Source organism: Mycteria americana, chromosome 11 (genome assembly GCF_035582795.1).
Source record: "Mycteria americana isolate JAX WOST 10 ecotype Jacksonville Zoo and Gardens chromosome 11, USCA_MyAme_1.0, whole genome shotgun sequence".
In the NCBI taxonomy this organism is placed as follows: Eukaryota; Metazoa; Chordata; class Aves; order Ciconiiformes; family Ciconiidae; genus Mycteria; species Mycteria americana.
In genome coordinates, this window is record NC_134375.1 from 7,426,469 (window position 1) to 7,446,544 (window position 20,076).

Sequence of the window (20,076 nt, forward strand, 5' to 3'; positions counted from 1 at the left end):
AAGGTTGAGGTCAAAGGCTTGTGTTCTCTATAAGGCTTTTCCTCCAGTTTTTCATATTTTCTCCTTGAGGGACATGAGCTCTTTATGGATTGGCAATGACATAGATACTGAATTTGGTCATATGAAGGTCTGTCTGGCTGCCATATACATTTGGACTGATGTCCAAGTGAAACAGAGATTAGCCTTCCTTTTCTGAAGTCTTGCAACTTTAGAAATTATTTTGATAATGATATAAATTAATTTCTACTGCTTATCTTTGCAGTTTTTATATTGACTAAGGAAGGGTTTATTCTTTGTATTAGTCAGCATGCCATTTATTGTGACTTGCAGCTGAGTCAGTCTTTCCTACTTTTTAAGGGTTTGCTTCTGTGCATATTGCACGTGAGCAAGCCATTGGGCCTGCACAGAGCTGTAATTGGGTCAGGAAGACTATCTGCAGGTGAGGCACTGTGGTTAGGCACTACATCTAGGAGGAGCTATCATCTCTATTTAAATTTACTGTGTTTTAGAACTTGCAGTTGCATAATGTTCTGTGCTTAGTAGAGTTTAAATAAAATGATGGATTTCTTGTTTTTCCTGAAGGATGAGATATGTAAGTTAGTCAACGGTTCTGGGGAACATTCTGATGTCAGATGCAAGCAAGCAAATTTCTACATATTTGTATGAGCAACTTATTGCAGAGTGGTTTTTGTTATCAGATGTGAGTCTTCAGAATTTGAGATTAAAACTGAGATATGCTTTATGTCCCAACCACTCTGCAGTTTTACTCATTTGGAGGGACTTTTATATACGATACACTTATGAACCAGGCAAGAAAATAGTTTCCTGATGGTTTTTCTGAGACACCTGCCTAGAGCATTGCCAATTCTTGTGATGTGTGATGTTTTTAAAGACCTGCTCCCTTGAGAAAGTAATTACATTAAAATCTTGGGCACTTTTTCCTCTTTCTTAAATAAAATCTATTTTACATGTTTGTATAGAAGATTTGCAAATGTAATCTAGGAGTTCCTAAAAGATTGAAAATCTGGGCTACATATAAAAGGAACTCAATCTCTCAAGGTCTTACAAATACCCCCCTGCTGCCTTCTCCTGTTGAGGGTAGGAGACTGATTCCTGCATTTTGAACATTTGACACTGTAGTAGTAGACTTAGTTTAATCTATGTTTTTCAGAAGAATTTAAATTAAAAAAAATTATTTTAGGGTATTTACTGCACACACCCCCTTACATTGGGTTTCAACATGCCAGCTGCCAGTGTTGATTTTGAGCAATGTAAGTGTTCTACTTCCCCTTATGATAGCTTTGCTTCGCAAAGTGAATATGATGGTAGAACAAGGAAGTGTATGTATTGATGCAATTCTCTCACTCGCCACAGTCCTATTTGTAGTTGGTTTTACATTTCTGTGAGTATTGAAGAAAGAACTGTGCTACGAAAGAACACAAGCATCATTTTCTGATTTCTTGGTTTGTTTTTAAGCTTTCTTGAAACAATTCCATTTGATTCTTGGTGTTCATGTAAACTTCAGGAGATTAAGATCCTGTTCTTGTACAGAACAAAGGTATCTTAGATAAGAGAGACAATTCCCAGTTCTGTGCACTGGCTTGGGCAAGGGGGAGTGATAGTTATGGGTTTTTTTCCCAAATCCCTTTTGATTTGCAGCTGAAGTTGTCTCATCAATCAACAAGAACAAGCTGGAGACCATAAAGTCAATGAACTTAGGCCATCACATGACTTTAGCAGCCTTCATGACCTGAGAGGAATGATGAGTCTCAGCAACTACCATGCAATAACCTGAGGCATACGAATCTGCTGAATATGGCTTTTGCTTTAAAGGTGATGTTTCAAGGGTGTCAGGTATGAAGAGCTCCAATGTTCAGGAAATTCTGTCAGATGATAGTATCTGGTGAAATGGTAAGATATTAGGATAATGCACATAGGGTTAAAATCAAAACAAAACCTGTCTCATTTATGGATATTTCCAGGGATTACAGTTGCATCATGTTCATTGTGAATCTTGAAGGATTAGAAGAGAGGTTAAGGGCTGCTGGTCTGTCACTCACAGTGGCAGCAAAGTATGGCTGTTAGGGGAGAGCATGTGAGTGTGGCTGCTCTCTACTGTCTGCTCCTGTCATGCTTTATCCCCATCTCCACCGCTGTTGGCAGCGGGCAGGGGAAGGGTTGCTTTGCCCTGCGCTCTCTTCAGTGAATGAGCAGGGCACGCAAGGCACAGTAATAAGAGCTCCTTAATACGCCGTACCTGGACCACCCCAACCCTGGGACAAAGGGCTAGTGTTATTTTTCAGATTACTGTCAGATGGTCAGAAGTCATTAACTAAAGTTTTTTCTTCTTATCAGTCTAAATGGTTATCCAAAAATGAAAACCGCAGTGGCATTACTGTGTGTGGGGAGTTTTTTGTCTTAAATGCTTAAAATGCTTTAGCTATACTATCAGACTGTGTAAACAATAACACGGACCAGTCTCACGCTGTGACTGGAACAAGACTTTGCAGAAAGAAAAATATGTCCTATTGTGACCTGGTGTGAGGATGTGGGAGTACCTGAATCCTAATGTCATTGGTCAGTTGTGTAATTTTAAAGTATAGTTTGACCACTGCAAATGAACAGCTTGCTTTCGGCAGCTAGTGCTACTAACTAACATTTAATTCTCAAGTATTCTTTACTACTTGGGCTGTAGGCTTGGGTATTTCTCATTGTTAAAGTTATGATTAATGATGTTGGTTTTGTGTCTTCCAGGCTGTCCATCTTAATCAATCTACTTGCCTGTACTCAGGCATATATTATTTAGACCATTATTGTGTTATGATAGTCATTTAGTAGGATTTATTTTTACTGGTACAGCAAATGCTGCTATCAAAAGCCGAGCATAGTATTGGTGAAACGAGATAGTATGCAAAATAAATCCTCGTAAACCTTTAAAATGAAAGCAAACATCAATAATGAAACTACAGACTGTGTGTGTTTGCACAGCAGGAGGGTGGAATATTGAAGTCACCTGCCCTAGTCATGTTGCAGTTTTGTTGAACCATGCAGGGAGAGTTTGGTGTAGTTAATGTCTGGGGTCATGGCATAGATATTGAGTCACGCAGCTTCAGAGAGAAGTCAGCGTGCCTCTCTTCCCCACATTGCGTGGTGGTTAGAGAGAGAGTGTTTGGTGGAAATAGCAGCTCTGCACTGAGCTTGCCAAATAATGGGTGAACCAAACTCCTATTGCTTGTGCTTGTTTACCGCTTTTGGTAGCGGGGTGAAGGGCAGGATTTGACGTTGCCATTTAAAATCTGCTAAAATAATAAAAACGCTGAACATATTTACTCTAGTTTTTAGTAGTAGGCTAAAAATTGATTCTTTCCCTGAGGACTTAACTGTATAGAAATAAATTGAGGCTGCTAGCAGCAAAATTGAAGAGGAAAAGCCCATCTGCAGCAGAGCTACTGCAAACATGTGTCTGAAGATAGGTTATATTGTTAGAGGCACTAGAGCCAGTATTCCAGACATATTTCCTGAATAAATTCTGCTGTGTATCTGACCTCTTTGCAACTGGGGCATTTGTGTAACTCAGCAGTCTGTTATATTTCTTGTTAAAAAAAAAAAAAGTTAATTTTGGGGGCGTTACAATTCTTCTATTCAAAAGAGGCTGTAGAGTTGCTGCTTTTTGATGCGAGTATGGTGTCTTGTGTCTGCTGAATTCTAATGTCTGGCCTCGCTCTTCTGCACTTGGAAAATGTTTATGGGGTCACACCCATATTTCTGGTTAGTGTTGATCTGACCCTGTACATGTTTGAAGGTAGTGCCACTTGGAAACATTTTTAAGTATATGCAATTTCAGTCAGTTGGTCTGTGATCCCTTTTATTTTTGTAAACTAATTATTTAATGCATAATTAAACATTTTATTATTTACATAATATTACATATAATTAAATATTGTGGTTTACATATTTTATGTTCTACAGCATACCTGAATATGTATGATCATTCATGCCTGGATGATCTACAACACACCTGAATGTGTAGGATGTTTCAGTAGGCTTAGTGTCCTAGACCACCACAGATCCTTTTTTTTCCAATCTGATATTAAATGTGATTCACTACCTGTCATTCTCATGATTAAAAAAGTGCCTGTGTTTTTTCGTGACAGAAAGGTAAATGGAAGAACAATTCAGATGTTCAAATATTAACTAGCTGCCTTCTCATGCTGTCAATAGAGTAAACTTTACTATATTGCTAAGGACAAATAGGTGCTATCTTTCTTCATTGGTCACACTCCTCCAATGGTTTTGATTTGTTTGAAGACAAGAACAGAACTTTTAGAAGGACAAGTCTGCTGTATTTCCAACTATTTTTACTCTGCAAAAGTTTCAAGAATGTGTTTGGAGGCAATTTTTTTTAACATTTCTTTACTTTTGGTTGTAGGAAAGGATATATTCTACGTGCAGATTTAGAACTGTAGGGAAGCTTTTATTAGCTGGTTAGACAGAGGATGCCAGTGATATAAATCATTTGGAGGAGGAAGAGGTGAGAGAAGAGGTAATAGTTCCCTTATGTTTATTCAAACTTTCTGTTTTCATGTAGGCCCAGAGTAGAAGAGAGGAAGCCATTCCTGGTCTAGTTAAATATGTTTTTTTCCTGCTCATGCTTTTAGGAAAAAGTATAGGTTCAGACCAACTCAGGAGTGATTTAAGGACTTCAGAACCATTGTTTATTCTCTCTTAATGATTTTATATCTTCCTCCTCAGCAGTGCATATTTTAAAGCAGTACGGCGAACTCTGGTTGACCAAAGGTCTTGTATTCTTTGTTTAAATGTAGATGAATGCACTCTACAGAAGCAGCAGTAAGTGTTACTGTTTGTGAAAGAAGCGTAAGTATCACTATTTGTGAAAAAGAACAAATTAAATTAGTGGTGTGCGTGGGTCAAATCCATGTATTTACAGCTGTCCTTTAAGGAACTGCAGATGAAAATCTAGATATGATCTTTTAGACTTTATATATCTGGGGGAAAAAGCCCCACCGAATTGCAAAGAGCTCATGTAATTTAGTAATTTCCTTTTTTGATTTTGTGGGATCACACTTCCTAAACATACAGCTATTGGATAGTCAGTCTATAATATTGTTCTGTTGGGGTTTTTTGTAAGTTGATTATAAAGCAGGATTATTTAAAAACTTGTCTTGTTCACTCACAAGTTCACAGCTGCTTTGTAGTAGGACTAGAAACAAATGTTCTAAAAAGTTGCTTGTAGGTAGCTGTGGTGAGGTTCCCATTTCAGTTGGCCTTCTGAGGATAATTGGGTAAACGTGACATTTGGGAGTACTTCCCTGAACTTGACCTGCCCTCAAAACTGTTGCATTGGGCTTTTTACTGAGGAAAAAAAAATTACAGTCTCAATGTAAGCAGAAAGAAAAGGAAAATGCTTTTTTTTTGAATTGTCACAATTGAATTCTTCTGGATAAAATCTATATTCTCTTTATGAGATTTAATTTCATTTCTTCTGTTATCTAGGAAGTAGTAGGGTAAACATGCACACAGGTATTTTAATGTCATTTTTTTGTGATGTGAATTTATCTTGCATTTTTTAGTTAGAATAAATTACAGGCTTTGTTTTTTAGAAGAGCAGGAGAGAAATGCTTGTCTTTTAGTCATCATAAAACCATTCAAAAAGACAAAAAAGCTTAATCTGTTTGTGAGACTTAAAGCATGCAAGTGCGCAGCTAAAAGGTGATTGCTTTATACTAGAGGTATAATAGCACTCCTAGACTGCACTTCATTTATGCTTGTAAGAAGTACAAAGTTGTTAATGCTGTTTTAGGCACCCTGAGGAATTATGATGGTAGCAGCACTGATGTTCCTTAAGAGCTCTGGGGGAAAAAAAAAATCATTAAAATTCTTTGTGTTTTTTTTTAGATAATTATGCTGCATACATATATGCGGTATTCTGTTTTTTCATTTTATGAATGAATAGGAATGACTGTGAGTTTTAGGTGTTTCAATGACTTTCATGTTGGAAAGTGGGTTGTAGGGATATACCCAATTTCAGATTCCTTTTTTGAAATAGTTCTTTCGTAGGCTTCTTCAGAAGGCAATGTTCCTCTACCAGCAGTTCAGAGCACCTGACTCGGATTCCTGTTCTGAGTTGCCCTGTGGAGGACCGTGTTTCTTTGCATTAACTAGAGGGAGAGTATGTTGCTTGAAGCAAATGGTCAGAATGCCTCCTTGTCTCCCCTGAAATAAAGAAATCTCTATTTCTTTCTCTAACTACAACATTGAGTTGAACTGTTTGATAACAAGTATGTATAAAATCAGTTTCGCTCAACTTATTTGAGAATAGCCAGAAAGTCTGAGCAGAGCTATTTCTGTGTACACACGTACTTTGTACACAGAACTTAAAAGGTGAAGGTGAGGTGATTCTTATATTGTGTAGGTTCTGGTTTCTGTTGTGGGTACTTAAGTATCTTGAGGGTGACTTAACTGGTTGGGTGCTTTCGTGAAGTAAAAGAAAAACTGCTAAATATCTGCCTACTGTTTGCATGGTTCTTAAACAGGGTGAACAGACTTAACAGCTTGCTGCTGCTGAAATGCAGAGTCATATCCCCCATCTTCTAGTTTCTGCCTTCCTGCCTATTTGTTCCAAGTACCTTGTGCCAGCTTTGATGCTTGCTGGAATACTCCATGCATTCATTTAACTCATTAACATGTCAGCAAACTGTCCCAGCAAAAATCCAAAAACCCCAAACAAACATGGTCAATTTTCTGCCTATTTTTTGAATAACATAGGCTCAATGAAGGGTTTCTGTGCTTGAGAGACATGTAGGATAAGTGGAGAACACAACGGGAGGAAGGCAGCAAAATTTCTGCCTTTTGGCAGCTGGAGCTGTTACGATGATTCTGGCATGTATGAAAGAGCCTAACCTACAATGATTTCATTAAATTAGATTTCAGTCACATGTGGCGTTCAAGTGGTTAAATTGCATTTGGTCCATGTCTTTTTGGGCATGTGCAAATAAGCTTGAATTTTAAGTATGATGTGTGTAAGTGTATAGTAAAGTAGAACCATGCATGTAGTCACATACACTGCAATTTCTTCTTTGAAGTTAAGTGCATTTGTGTGTCCCTAGGTTTGGATCTTCAAGCTGATCAGGGGGCCAACTGCTGCATTTCATTGATTCAGCTGTAAATGCCAAATTTATTCTAAATAGTAAATGTCTTCAGGATTCAGCTTGCTTTTCTCATGAATTGAGTTCTCAATCCAGATACGTGGAGATGGGAGGAATAAAGCATTTTGAAGTGCTGTTATCATTCAGAAACGTTTAAGTCTTGAATTTAAAAACAGTAATTCAGAAAATGGTCACCTTGTATCTCATACTGAAAAGATTTCATTCCTTGAATCCTAATTCATGTACCAGGTGTACCAAGAATTCACCTTTTGAAACTGAGGACTTTTTTGATAGGCTTGTGGTATTGCAGTGAATTATGGAAGGATAATAACATAGCAGAAAGCTTTAATGTCATCCTAATCTGAACTCAAACCTATTTTGTTTTCAGGCCATAATAATCAAATGGAGACTCAAGCACTGAGGTCTGCTCCCAGGCAGAGCCACATGCTTTCAACTAGCTTCGTTTGCACATTGGTCCAAAGGCTCCAGCTTGGATCCGTCTATTCTTTACCTTGTCACTTTCTTCTCGGAGACTTTCCCTGCTGGTTTTGTCCTCTTGGGAATATCCTTCTGTTAGATATTTCTTATGTTGTTGTTATTTGTATGCTTCTATGTTCCTCTACCCTTTCTTCCTTGTCTTTTCCTTTTACTCTGTTCCTCTTTGCTCCTTCTTTTACAGGTATTTCTTAATATACAATATACCTTTAGTTTTAGTCCAGCTTCTGGTGGACAACTGGTCACAAGACAGAAGTTTGCAGATGGCTTAAACAGATGTTCATGTCAGAGTCAAAATATTTAACTCCTGAATTACTGCTAGGCATAGTGCCTCTAGAGCTGATGAACATTGCCAGAACGGTGGGGCAGGGGGCTTGTGTGGCTCCTTTTCAGATTGCATTACTTTATATCTCAGTCTGACACCTTTCAGGAGAAATGAAGTCTGCTGAGAATAGCTTATATTGTCTTCATTGCTGTGTTAATCTGTAAGCCACAGTTAGTCAAGATCTGTCCTTGTGCCAAAACAGGAGGGCTATTTTGAACTAATTGAAGGAATCCATCTTGCGTGCTCTCTAGCAAGGTCTGGGTGAATTTATTTTTAATCAATAAATGCAAATTGTCACTGGGTTGGTTGGTTTGTGTTTGTTTTTTTTTTTTCTTGCATACCAAAAATGAAGATGAAATGTCAAGATATTCAGAGAAGAAATTGTGTGTGCTCTGGGGCATATTATTTGAATGTAAATATATTGTTTATGCAAGTTGTTCTTCAACTGTTTTAATACTGTGATGCTTAAATTATAATAGTTTTTCATAAAGTTGTGATTTTAATTCTTAATCATTTATTTAATCAGGGAAGGTATACAAATAATTAGTAACTTACAAAATATCCTAATAAAAATAGAAGCACGTGAGTACAGTCATCACGAACTAAAAATGTAAGAATATGACTGATTTGTCTGAAGTGAATTCCTTGTAGGTGCTTATCAAGTTTTAGAAAAAGTACAATTTCAGAGTTCAAATGCTTTAGTAAGACATGAGTTAAATACTTGGGGTGAACTAATCTGTAGGCACAACAGGAACTTGATGATATAGTAGGTGGTAAGATTAATTTATGATAAGTTATAATGGAATTCCCCTGGAACTATGTATTCCACCTACTTGAATGCACAGTAATTCAAAAGATTGACAGTATGCAGCATATGCCTAGACATAAAAAAATTGTCAGGTTATTGTAAAACATGGGACTAAGTATATGACTAAGCCACTGTATGTAACTAGCTCTTATTTCTGGTGTACATTGTGGTCTATATATGTTGAACTGCAGTGGTTCACCTCTTGTATAATAGCTGTTGGTTTAAACATTTTTATTTGTCCAGAATACCAAGCCTGTGTATATTTTAATTTAAAGCATGAGGTCTGCACCTAACAGGAAGTGCTGCATATCCTTCTTGAGATGAAGTCACATTTATTGTAGCTAATAACTGTGGTGATGTGTTTGATATTTTCAAAATCACTCTTTTTTTTTCTGTTTTAAAATTAGATAGGCAGAAATTCTGGGAATGTTCTGAGAGATTGGGATGTTGGAGGGGCAGGGAGAGAGAGTAATGGTTGGTTTGGGCCACTTTGAACAAACTTCTTGTTATTACTGGAATTTTAGTACAGTATTCAGTGCGCATACTGAGAATATTTGGTACACTTTTTACCTATGTTTACCTGATGCAAACTACATAGTGAAAAACCATGTAAAATGTGATTGCAAGTTCCTAAAGCAATAATGTCTGTTGGTTTTGAGTGGCTTATTACTTACCTCTTCAGGATATTATATATAACTATGTGAAATAGTTTTAGATGATAGCATTTTTCTGGTCAGTGTGATACAATTCATTAATTTGCTAAGTTATTAGCAATGACCTAAGTATTTCAGCACATAGTTTGTCAACAGAAATAAATTGATGTATTCTGAATCTTGTATTTCTGAAATACATAGAAAGCATTTCTTTTTACAGAGGTAGTAATGTATTGTCTGCAATGACATAATAAAGTGGCATAGAAGAAGAATTCTGTTTTGTTATGCTGAGCAATGACAAAATTGAAGGGAAAAGTGATAATAGTATCTGCTAGGATGACGGAATTCACTTCATTATATATACAAAACCCAAATTCTTTAAATTAGTGGATAGAGAGAACTTTTTCACAACTTAAATTCTTTTGACAAATCCTTATCCCCCCCCCCATATGCAAGACTTTCTTAAGGAGTTCTGAGGGAGCTTATAAAACTGGCCCAGAAATGCATTTTTAGTGATATTGGAGGGGGGGGGGGGGATCTGATTCTGATTTCTTTTTCTTGAAAAAAGTGAACTACTGATGACTATGAGAAGGTTGACTGGAATGTTGTCCCATTCAGGACAATCTGACTGATGGTGTTCTCAGCTGTTAACGGTCTCTGCAGATTGAGGGACACTTCTTTGGGCATTAGGAATAATTATAATTTGAATTTAATCCCCTTTTCAATACCAGTAACATTCTGGTTTTGGCAAAATGCATCATGTGTGTTTTAGTTACAGCAATTGAAAAAACCTCAGTAAATAGAGTCCTGCCAGGTAGTGATCTGTTGCCAGGAAATGTACTCTTGCTTTCTTCTCTATAGCTTCACTAAAAGAAAGTTACAAAAATACTTCATTGAAGATATTGCAGGAACATAAAAACACTAAAAAAAAAACCCCAAAAAAACCACTACAAAAAACCCTAAAGAAACTCTTGGCTAAAACTCTTGTCACTCGACACTGTGCAATTATAATTTTACATCTTAAATTGTGCTGTGATTGACAAAGAGTCATTCCAGATCATTTTGCTTTTCTTGTTTTGACGTGAGTACAAAGCTGTTGTTCAGATCCTGGAAATATTACATGGGCTACAAGTCTTGGCTCAAATTTCAGTAACAGGTATGTTTTTCTGAGAAGCTTGATAAACCAGCAATACTGAAATATGTGATGTAGATGTTATTAGAGCTAATTAGATTTGTATTGACATCTACAATATAGTATTATTAAGAAGAGAAACTAATGTAGACTGATAAATCCACTTTGTAGAGAGGCTTCAAATTGTTATGTTTAAGAACTTATTTTAGCACAGCACAGAGGCATCCCAATCTTATTAAGAACATTTATATTGGAAAATCTGGCTTGTTTCCAGATACATGTGAATGTGCACTAATGATGGTTATTGCTTTCAGATGTGTCTGTATAAAACTGTACGTCATTTCCCCAGTTTCAAGTTTTACTCTGCAAGTTGCTAAAAGTTTCGCTGTGATCCAGAGAAGCATGTAAGCTACCTAGCTGAGGTTCAGCGCAGCTCTGAATTGAGCACCACTTTGTTTTGCTTTACAATACTGATTAATATGTGTAGCCAGTGTACTAGGTAATTTAACTGTCATATTTCCAGCATAAGCTGGTAGAAAGAAAGTTTCTTAGTTGTCACATGGAATAGACTGAAAAGGTTGGGCTCATCTTTTCTTAACTTGCCACCTAAATATGCTGTTACCACAGTAATGAGGAAGTGGTCCGGTTTGGTAAAGGTGGTGCATGTTTTTATCTAAGCATGTGTTAGTGGATATATATATATATATATATATATATATATATATTGGGGGGGTTGGGGGTGGGATTGTAGGGCTGATAGGAGTGTGTAACATCAGTGTGAGAATAATGGTGCAGCTAAACTGTTGAGAGGAATGGCTTGTACTGTTACCCCGTGGGACTGGTTGTGGCCGACTAATACACCCACATCAAGCCTCAAACTTCTCTATGAAAGAATATTGGTAACAGCTTATTTCACAGAATATTTTCTCCTGAGTCTAAGACCAATATATCTAGATTTGTGTCTTGAAGGGTTAGAAAAGTTAAAGACTTTGGTAGGATTATTAAGACTCTGTTTGGTGTTCTTGTGCTGCTTTCTTATGTCTTCATATCATGTTTCTACCCTGTTTGTAAAAATTTTTGGTGCTTCAGAACGTATTTAAGAGAAGCAGCATGCTGTTCTTGGAGGTTCTGATTCATGTTTTATTTAACACTGCAGATGAGGAAATGCTGGCTGATTTGGGAGAAATTGTCTTCTGTGAGCCTAATAGAATGGGAGTGCCTTTAGAGGATAAGGTATCTGGAGACCAGGAGGGCTGTTACGTGATCACTTGCTTTCTCTGCAAGATGAAAATAATGCCAGTTACCTATTCTTTTAAGTGCATTGCTGTCTCTAGAGGAAATCTTTCCTTACTGTTATATATTAATAGATTAAGTTCAGCTGCAGGGCAAGTAGAATGAACTGCAAAGATAAAGAAACCACGCCCGGGTCTGCAATGGCTGAAATTGCTTAAGTTTTGAGCTGCTGCGGTTCTGAAGTGTTCATCCATAGAGCACATGCTTGCAGAACATGCTACGTCTAGTTACTGAAAAACTTGCTGTTCCGAATAGCTTGCTACATATGGAGGGTCTTTGCATATATAACATAAAAGTAATTTGATGTTTTCAAATTAAATTTTCATTAAAAGGATTATATATATTTAGTTGTAAGGATTATAATTTGCTTTTATTAGTGAAATCTGTTAAGTGTTGTATAGAGTACAAGAATGGAGTGGGTGCTTGGCACTGCACTCTCCTGTGGCTTGGTCCTCTGCTTATTACTAGTATATGATCTGTCACTTACAACCTTGGTAATTTCAAACTCTGCTCTGGACCACTTACCGTCCCAAAACAAGTTCTGATGAAATTCAACCAGTGTTAAGTGGGGTCCTGAAATACCAGGGTTTCCCGGCTTTGAATCCAGGAGCTACAAAATACAGGAGAGGGTCTGAAAAGCACACCTTTAAGGAAAGGATCATACTGTTATGTCAGTATCTACGTCCAGTTTTGGACAACATTGCAGAGCACTCAAGGGAAAAACTTAAAGTATGTGATCAGGCTTACCTTATAAGGCCAGAGTTCGTCAGTGAGGAACAAAAACATTCTTCACTGAGGAAAAGCATGATAAAGAGCAATTAGAATGGAGAACAGTGAGCTGTATCAATGGCCAGTTCTGCTGAAAACTTCATTTCAAAGTGTTGAAATCTAGAGTAATTTACTAAGCTGTGGTGTTTTGTTAGCTCAGACATACGTGAAGTACAGGTGAGGAACTTCAGATGCAAAATCATTCATGTAAATAGTCCCCGAGGGATATGAAGGAATGTGGTTCTTGAAGGCAAACAACATCTTTAGACAAAAGGTCACCTGTTAGTGACCTTTTCTTGTTGTTTATTTGCATTATAAGTGAAACATCTGAAATGAGACTCTCTGTAGAAAATTATCTAAGACAGTGGTGCTCAGGCATGTATTAAAATGCATTTAGTACTTTTATCCACAAGGAAGTTTGAAGTCAAAAGGAAATATAGTGCAGAGTTCACTTCCATAGCTGTTGAAGCTTTTCTCTGTCAAGATCTACATGTCCAGGGTGTCAGGTTTCATCACTTGGCTTGTAAGTCTTTACAAACCATCAATTGCAAAATCAGAATGATTTCCATCATGAAGCAGAAGCTGCTTATCTTTGTCTCACAGAATGGCTTAGGCTTACAATTCTGTGTTTTTTCCCTAAAGGGAAAGCTGTCTTGTATAGTTGTTGCAAAAGTAGCTGCGGGGGGGGGGGGGGGGGCGATCAAGTTTGTCTTTGACAGTGGCAGTTTAGTAGAAGGAATTGTATTTATGTTATGTCCCACTTAAGGGACATCAAAGTAATTAGACATCTTGAGGTAAGTTGTCCTTGTGAGATGGATATCTTGATGAATCAGGAGGTTGAATCTCATTTAAATGTGAAGTTCTTTTACATCCATATTGTGCTTCCTTTCCTTGTCCTGTGTTCTTTCCAAGTGTTCTGTGATTCTGTCTGTTACTGTTTTTTTTTCTTAGTTATTGAATAAGGTTTTGGAGAATGGGATGAAATATTTTCATCTAGCGAGTCTGCAATAATAGTTTAAACATTACTGTTTTCTTTTGATAGTGCACGGAAGAGGTGAAGGGAGTTCATCAGTCCTTCTTGCGGTTAGGGCATGTTTTACGTGTCCTTGTGTTCCACGCCTTCCACTTGTGATCAGCTGCTGTTCTGTAAGACGCTTTCCTGAATAGTTCAGGTAAACCCCAAACCTTATAAATAGGGAGCAAGGTGGCTGTTTAACAAGAAATACTACTGTTTTCCTAATCCTGTTACGTTCTTTGCAAAGTACACTTGGTTTCCTAACCACTCATGTGGACCCTTTTATTTTCTGTTTGTGCTTTACTATAAGCAGAAGAAATACGGTTGAAATAGCAAAGGAAAAAAAATCAGGATGTTACATGCTGCTACATTCAAACCTGGTGAGCCTTTACAGACATGTGGAAGAACATATTTTTATTATGCGATTCTTCCCTGTGGTATTTGCTATCACAGTTTTTGCCAAATGACTGCCAAATTTCAGCTTGAAACAGGTACAGCATCACAGCTGATAATTTCACTGTTCAAATTATTAAAAACCAAGACTAAAAAAAACTATCTAAAAAATATGAAAAGCAGGGATTTCTTTATTTTCTGAAACTGGAGTGCGTTTGGGTCAGGTTTATGCTTTTGTCTTGGCAGTTGTGGTAGCTAGAAACTTCTTTTCAATGACAACTGATGTTGTCATGTGATCATTTAAATTTGAAACCTAAGTTTTTTCAGGAGGAAAAAATCTTCAGTTATTAATGTTGTTTACTGTAGTTGTGCCTGAAGGAGTCCCTTTCGCCCAACCCTGTGTAAATTCAGAAAATTCTTGATTTGAAAAGACATGACAACTGTAAAGGGGGAGGAAAGAGTAGAGTGTATGGCTTAGTGACCAAGGTAATGAATGGCATGGAGTGGGCATGTTAATATTATAGCTTCTTTGATTTTAGATGTAAATTTATTTAGGAGAGGCTCACATAAATAAAAAGGGAAGGATGCCCTTTGGTAAGGGGAACAGGTTATTGACCCTAATGGGTGAGGGAGGCAAGTGAGGAGGAAAGTTGATCTTGATATCTTGATAAGGGTGTAGGGAAAGATTTGGGATTAATCTATAGGCTAGGGCAGAGAAAATCCAGCTCAAGCTAGAATGACCTAAGACTGTCTTTATGGCCCTTCTTTAATGGATTTTGCTGGTTGGCGATTTGAAATGTTTTCTTCCAGGCAAGGATGTAGTTTCTTTCAGGGGAAAAATTAAAAACCCAGAATACCTTGCAGTAACATCACAGGCTCGGACACTACTGATACAGATTGTTGGGTCTTCTACATGGGAAGGCTTTTAAAAGGAACTAGGCACTGCCCTTTTTCTTTACATTACCTTTGATCTGTCTGTTTGCTTACTTTAGGCTCTGAGTACTGAAAGTGCCAGCTCTAGGATTCTTCAAGAATAAATTGAGTGTAAATGATGGTTATTTCTCATAATTCCATTTAAAGGACAAAGGTTTGGAATAACAAAAGCTTTCTTTCTCCTAAGTATTGCCTAGACAATATTTATTTAATATTACACAAATATCTAGAGTGAGTCACTAAAAATCTCATTTCTTCTTGCTTATATACTTTTCAAAGAACCCTAAAATATTCTTTTTATAGTCCTTCACTTGCTACAGAGTCTGCCAGAAACGGTTGATTAGGCCAGTGATTATAAAAACCAATGTTTTCATCTGGTTTCTGTATCCTATTGAAGCAGAAGTCAGTAGGGAAATTGGTTATTCTTTCCCTTGAGTCTTTGGCGTTGGCAGGAATGCTTTACGAACTTCAGTCAGATTAAAATTAATAACTCTATTTTCTTTATTCTGTCTGTCCAAATTGCCATGAAAGCTTTATATTGTCTTCGGTGCATGGAGGCACTTTTTCAAAAGGGATTAATGTGTTTGATTAGGAATACTTAATGTTAATGAAACTAACTCAGTAGCATGGAAAATTACTTTTAATTATTGCCATTAAAACCTAGTTGCAAAATGTCCTGACCAAATGGAGTTTTCCTAATGTGTAGAACTAGAGCCCTGTACAGTGCTGTGCAGTGGGTTGCCAGAGACCAAGCTGTAGACTTAAGGAGCTGAAGGTGACAGAGGAGTTTCAGTGCTGTTAGTGACAGTTCCGTCCTTTGATTTCAGTGATGCAGAGTAACTTTAAAAACCACGAAGGCTACAGAGGGGTCAAGTGCTGAGCCAAGTGGATGACTTGCTGAGTTGAAGAGTGAAGAAAATCCCCGAGTTTAGCCTGTGCTTTAGCTGGTCTAACCTGCAGAGGATAAGCATGGGGATCATCTAAAGCAAAGACTGATAAATTCAGCCGTAATTATGCCAATTAGGATTAGAATCCTCTGATGCCTTCATAGTAAAGAATAGTATAAACTATAATGCAAGTTACATGGCCAAAGTATATCACAGCTAACTGTAGTGTTACTGTCCTGATTTTCCCTTCTTGTGGTTTCACCAGGCTGGATCATTCTGTCTCCAGTTCCAGTACTTGTGCAATACTATTTTGTCTGCTGAATAGGCCATGTGCTGTCCTCCATGCCAGTAGTAAAATAGACACCCGCATCTTACTCCATATGCATTTGACACCTTTTAAGGTGCAAGTCAATATACCTTGAGCATTTTATAAATTTATATTATCTGCATTTAAGTTTTTTCTTTATAAGGAAAGCAAGTTTTTCTTAGTTTGCAAAAATTTGAGTGCTTTAATCTGAACAAGCAATTAATGTGACAACATGCATACTGGGCAAACTGTCCTAGCCATATAAGTTCATAAATGCATTTTTATGTATCAAATAAGTATGAAAATGTTTCTATCACTATATATCTCAACAGTCAAGAGACTGGATTTAGAGGACATTGTCATTTACCGCTATTAATATAATACCTAACTTTGAAGAATATTTGATTTTCCATCAGTGTTCCTTTAATCAGTTTCTGCAACAAAAAATGGTTTAAAATATCTCAAGTTATATGAAAGAGGAAATTCCCAATCAAAATACCTGTCATACAGAGCTTCTGAACTTCCTTGTTTGTCTGACAGTGATTCAGTCTGGCTGATGATGGTGACTCAGGTGTAATTCTTTTTTTTTTTTTTTTTTTTTTAAAGGTTCCTGGTTTCATGTGGATACTTCTGTTGATAGACTGATTCTTCTGGTAAGGGATTTCCATACTGTGACTGAGGTGCAATGCAATAATTACCTGATGCTAATGGGTATTTTCCTGTAAGTTGGTATTTACATTTTGTTTATACCTTTAGCCGAGAAATCCAGAAGATTTGCCAAATGTTATGCCTTGCAAGTCTTAAAGCTTCCTCTCACCTGAGAAATAGTCACTCTAGATTAAGTGGAGCACATACTTAAATGAGGAGTACTCAGAGACCTTATCTGGGTTGAGGAAAAAATGTGTAAGCTAATGCTCATACTGTCTGGGCAGCAGTTGCTGCTGCACCTGAAAGCAGTTTTATACCTCCAGCATTTCTCTTCTCACTTCCTGCTCAGCTGCTTGCTTTGTCTAGAATGGTTTGGCCATGGAGATTGAGGATGTGTCCTTGGACCTGAAAAAAGCTGCCAGAGCCCCATTGTCTCTGTGATCCAGACTTCTTAGGTCTCTGTGAGACTTCTCCTTTATGCCCGTGCTTCCCTTTCACCACGCTATAAAACGTGGCTTTTTCTGTCACTGCTGCTGCCTGATTCAAGCAGTTGCTGACACCTCAAGGTGTGCTGCAGTGACTCTCACTAGTGGCCAGCAAAGTGGCACCAGTGCCATCATCCAGACAGGAGAGGTTTTTCCTACATCGGGTTAGAAGTCTTATTTAGTATTTCATCAAGGAATTCCTGACAAGCTCTGCTGTGTACCTTATTTTCTGTTCAAATCTGCTTGGTTTTCTTAAACTCTTGTATGAAATGAATTGCACTGCTTAAAATGATGTCAGGAAAAACCTAGAGTAGAACCATAGAGTCATGGTCCTGTGCTGTAAGTGTGTTCTTGTTATTTGCATCAACCTCAGTTTGTGAAACTGACTGCGTACTCATGAATTGTCCTAGACTTGTTTTAGTGGAAGGCAGCAGAATTTTTTGCTCCACATCTGTTGATTCCTGTAGTCTAGTTCACAGACAATCTGAAGGTCTTTCAGGTAAAAGAAATAAAGAAGGACAAAGTTGGTTTGTATTCAGATGGCTGAAAATCCTTTCTATTACTTGCAGACCCCTTTAAGCAATTTGTTTCCAAATTAATCTTGATGTAGGCCAAATGTTAACACACATCACTGATGAATAAGCACCCAAGCAAGTCAGGGTCTTTTTTGGCCTTACCTGATTCTAACTCATCAGCTATTTATTTATTATTGCTGAGCCAGGCACTGAAGGGAGTCCCCATTTCTGCACTAAATTAATTCCTTTTGTTTTCATTTATTTAATAGTTTATTTTCCCTTGTACACTAAACAGAGACAAAGCTTCACCCCTCTAGGTTACATCTTTCTGCTTTTCTTTCTGCTCTGAATCACTGTTGGAGAGAAGTTGTGGACTGTGTCCTGGCAGATTCTGGTGACTGTGCCATTCTGCAGCACAGGGAAGCCTGTGTGACGTTGCTGTCCTGGAGCTGTGTCAAACACACCATGGATACTTTGTAATTTGAATGCTAAAACTGAGATCTGCCCAAGTATTTGCAAGCAAGAGCCAAGAGGTAGAAACACAGAAAACAAAACCAGCCTTTTAAGCAGTGTCAAGAGGTTTTGTAAAATTTGCCACAGGCAAAATCCGACTTCTTCATTTTACAAGATGTTTGGCTTTTCTGTGAGGTTAGATATTGGAGCTCTCTGCCTTTGATTTTTGTTGGAAACCGAGAGGGAGACTTTATGTATGATGGCTTCAGAAGGTTAAGAACCAAGCATTTCAGTGTCCTGGATAAACCTGGCATTGAAAATATGTTTGTACAGCTGTCACCTTTGTCCCTTAAGCTATTCTCTTCTGCGGTCAGTGGGTGTTTCTCATGTGTCTGTCGGATGACAGCCCGGGAAGGGACACACCTTGTGGGAAAAGATTCTTTAAGTCTGTGCCCTTTTGACACTGTTCTGAGTGGAACAATGTCCTGAAAACCTTTCTGAGAGAGTTCTTTGCTGAATAAAAAAATGTTTTTTATCAGGCAGCATCTAAAATTCAAATGTGTAGATCAAAATCAAGTAGCAGGAAGACATTTGGTTAAAAAAAATGAAAGAATCACTTTTTATAAAATGCATTTAGGTATGTGTATGCTAGAAAAGGATCCAAATTTAAATCTATATTGTCTAGACCTTTTTTGCACAGTTGCAAATTCAGTGCAACCACCATCCAGCTAGATCATTTATGAAAATAAATGCCTGAAAGTGGATTCTCAAGCCTTCCTTATGAGCAATTTCAACTTCATCTGTCAGCAGTAAAAATACAAATTGGTAGAGTTAAGCAGTTTGGCCATTAAGGAATAAAATCAGAACTAATCCCCAGAATGGAAGAGTTTTTGCCCATTTGTATTCTTACTCTGTTTCTCTTTCCATTTGATGTGACTTGTCAGAAATTTATTTAGGATACTAATTACATACCTTTCTAGTGTTCTATCACCCTATCCTACTTTCTTCTTGCACAACAGAAGTTAAACACAGACCTCTTTATCTTGGGGATTTCTGCAAAGATACTCTTTACAAAAAGTAATGCCTAGGAAAATAATTGAGAGGCTTTGGGACAATCTTTAGTTAAATTATCTACTTTTTCATTCCACTGTTCTGGTTTCAAACTGTTCTACAGTACCACTGTGTGGAAGTAGTGGTTTGGTAAATAGAGGTGCTTAGAAATAAGTAATTTTTCTCTAATACTACTGCTGCAAATTACATGCTTTCTTTAGTTCTACTTTCATATTTCTCTAGAGCATGACGAGCAAAAGAAAAATGTGAGTATTCCAGGGAAATAAGTGATGAGTCTGTGTTTTCTTTTTTGTAGTTTGTTTGGGGTTTTTCTTTCTTGCTTCTCCCCTTCTCCCCATGCTGCTCTCAAATGCTCTTTATCCATTGGCGCATAAACAGAAGAAGGAGAGGCAATTGTAACAGGATGCAGAGCACTTATTCTCAAGATGATTTTGGGCAGTTGAAATCACAGTTAATTGCAGCTAAGCAGTGGAGCTTTTGATACCACCAGGAGTTTTAGGCATGGTGCGTACATTTTTACAAAAGCTGAGATCTGTGTTCTGTGTTTTCTTAACAAAGAAGGAAATAGATATTATGCAGTGGATTAAATGGAATCATTCTCTTCATATGTGTTTTGGCTGTTCATTTGCAAATGCACCACCTGTGATTTATTGGAAATCTCATCTTGGTGTACCCTTTCAAAGAACAGTGGAAAGCCCAGATTAATGCAGTCTGTGCTGTCAACAAGCT

The 20,076-nt window shown here is 37.5% G+C and overlaps 1 protein-coding gene across 1 annotated transcript in view; it reads left to right on the plus strand.

The window, feature by feature from the left end:
* Positions 1-1,676: 1,676 nt before the first annotated feature.
* The window catches only part of RFT1 (RFT1 glycolipid translocator homolog), a 77,352-nt gene continuing 58,952 nt past the window's right edge, over positions 1,677-20,076 (plus strand). Inside the window, exon 1 of the mRNA XM_075513904.1 lies at positions 1,677-1,833. Coding sequence (XP_075370019.1) covers positions 1,816-1,833 — 18 coding nt within the window. The 5' untranslated portion in view covers positions 1,677-1,815. The remainder of the gene's footprint in view (positions 1,834-20,076) is intronic.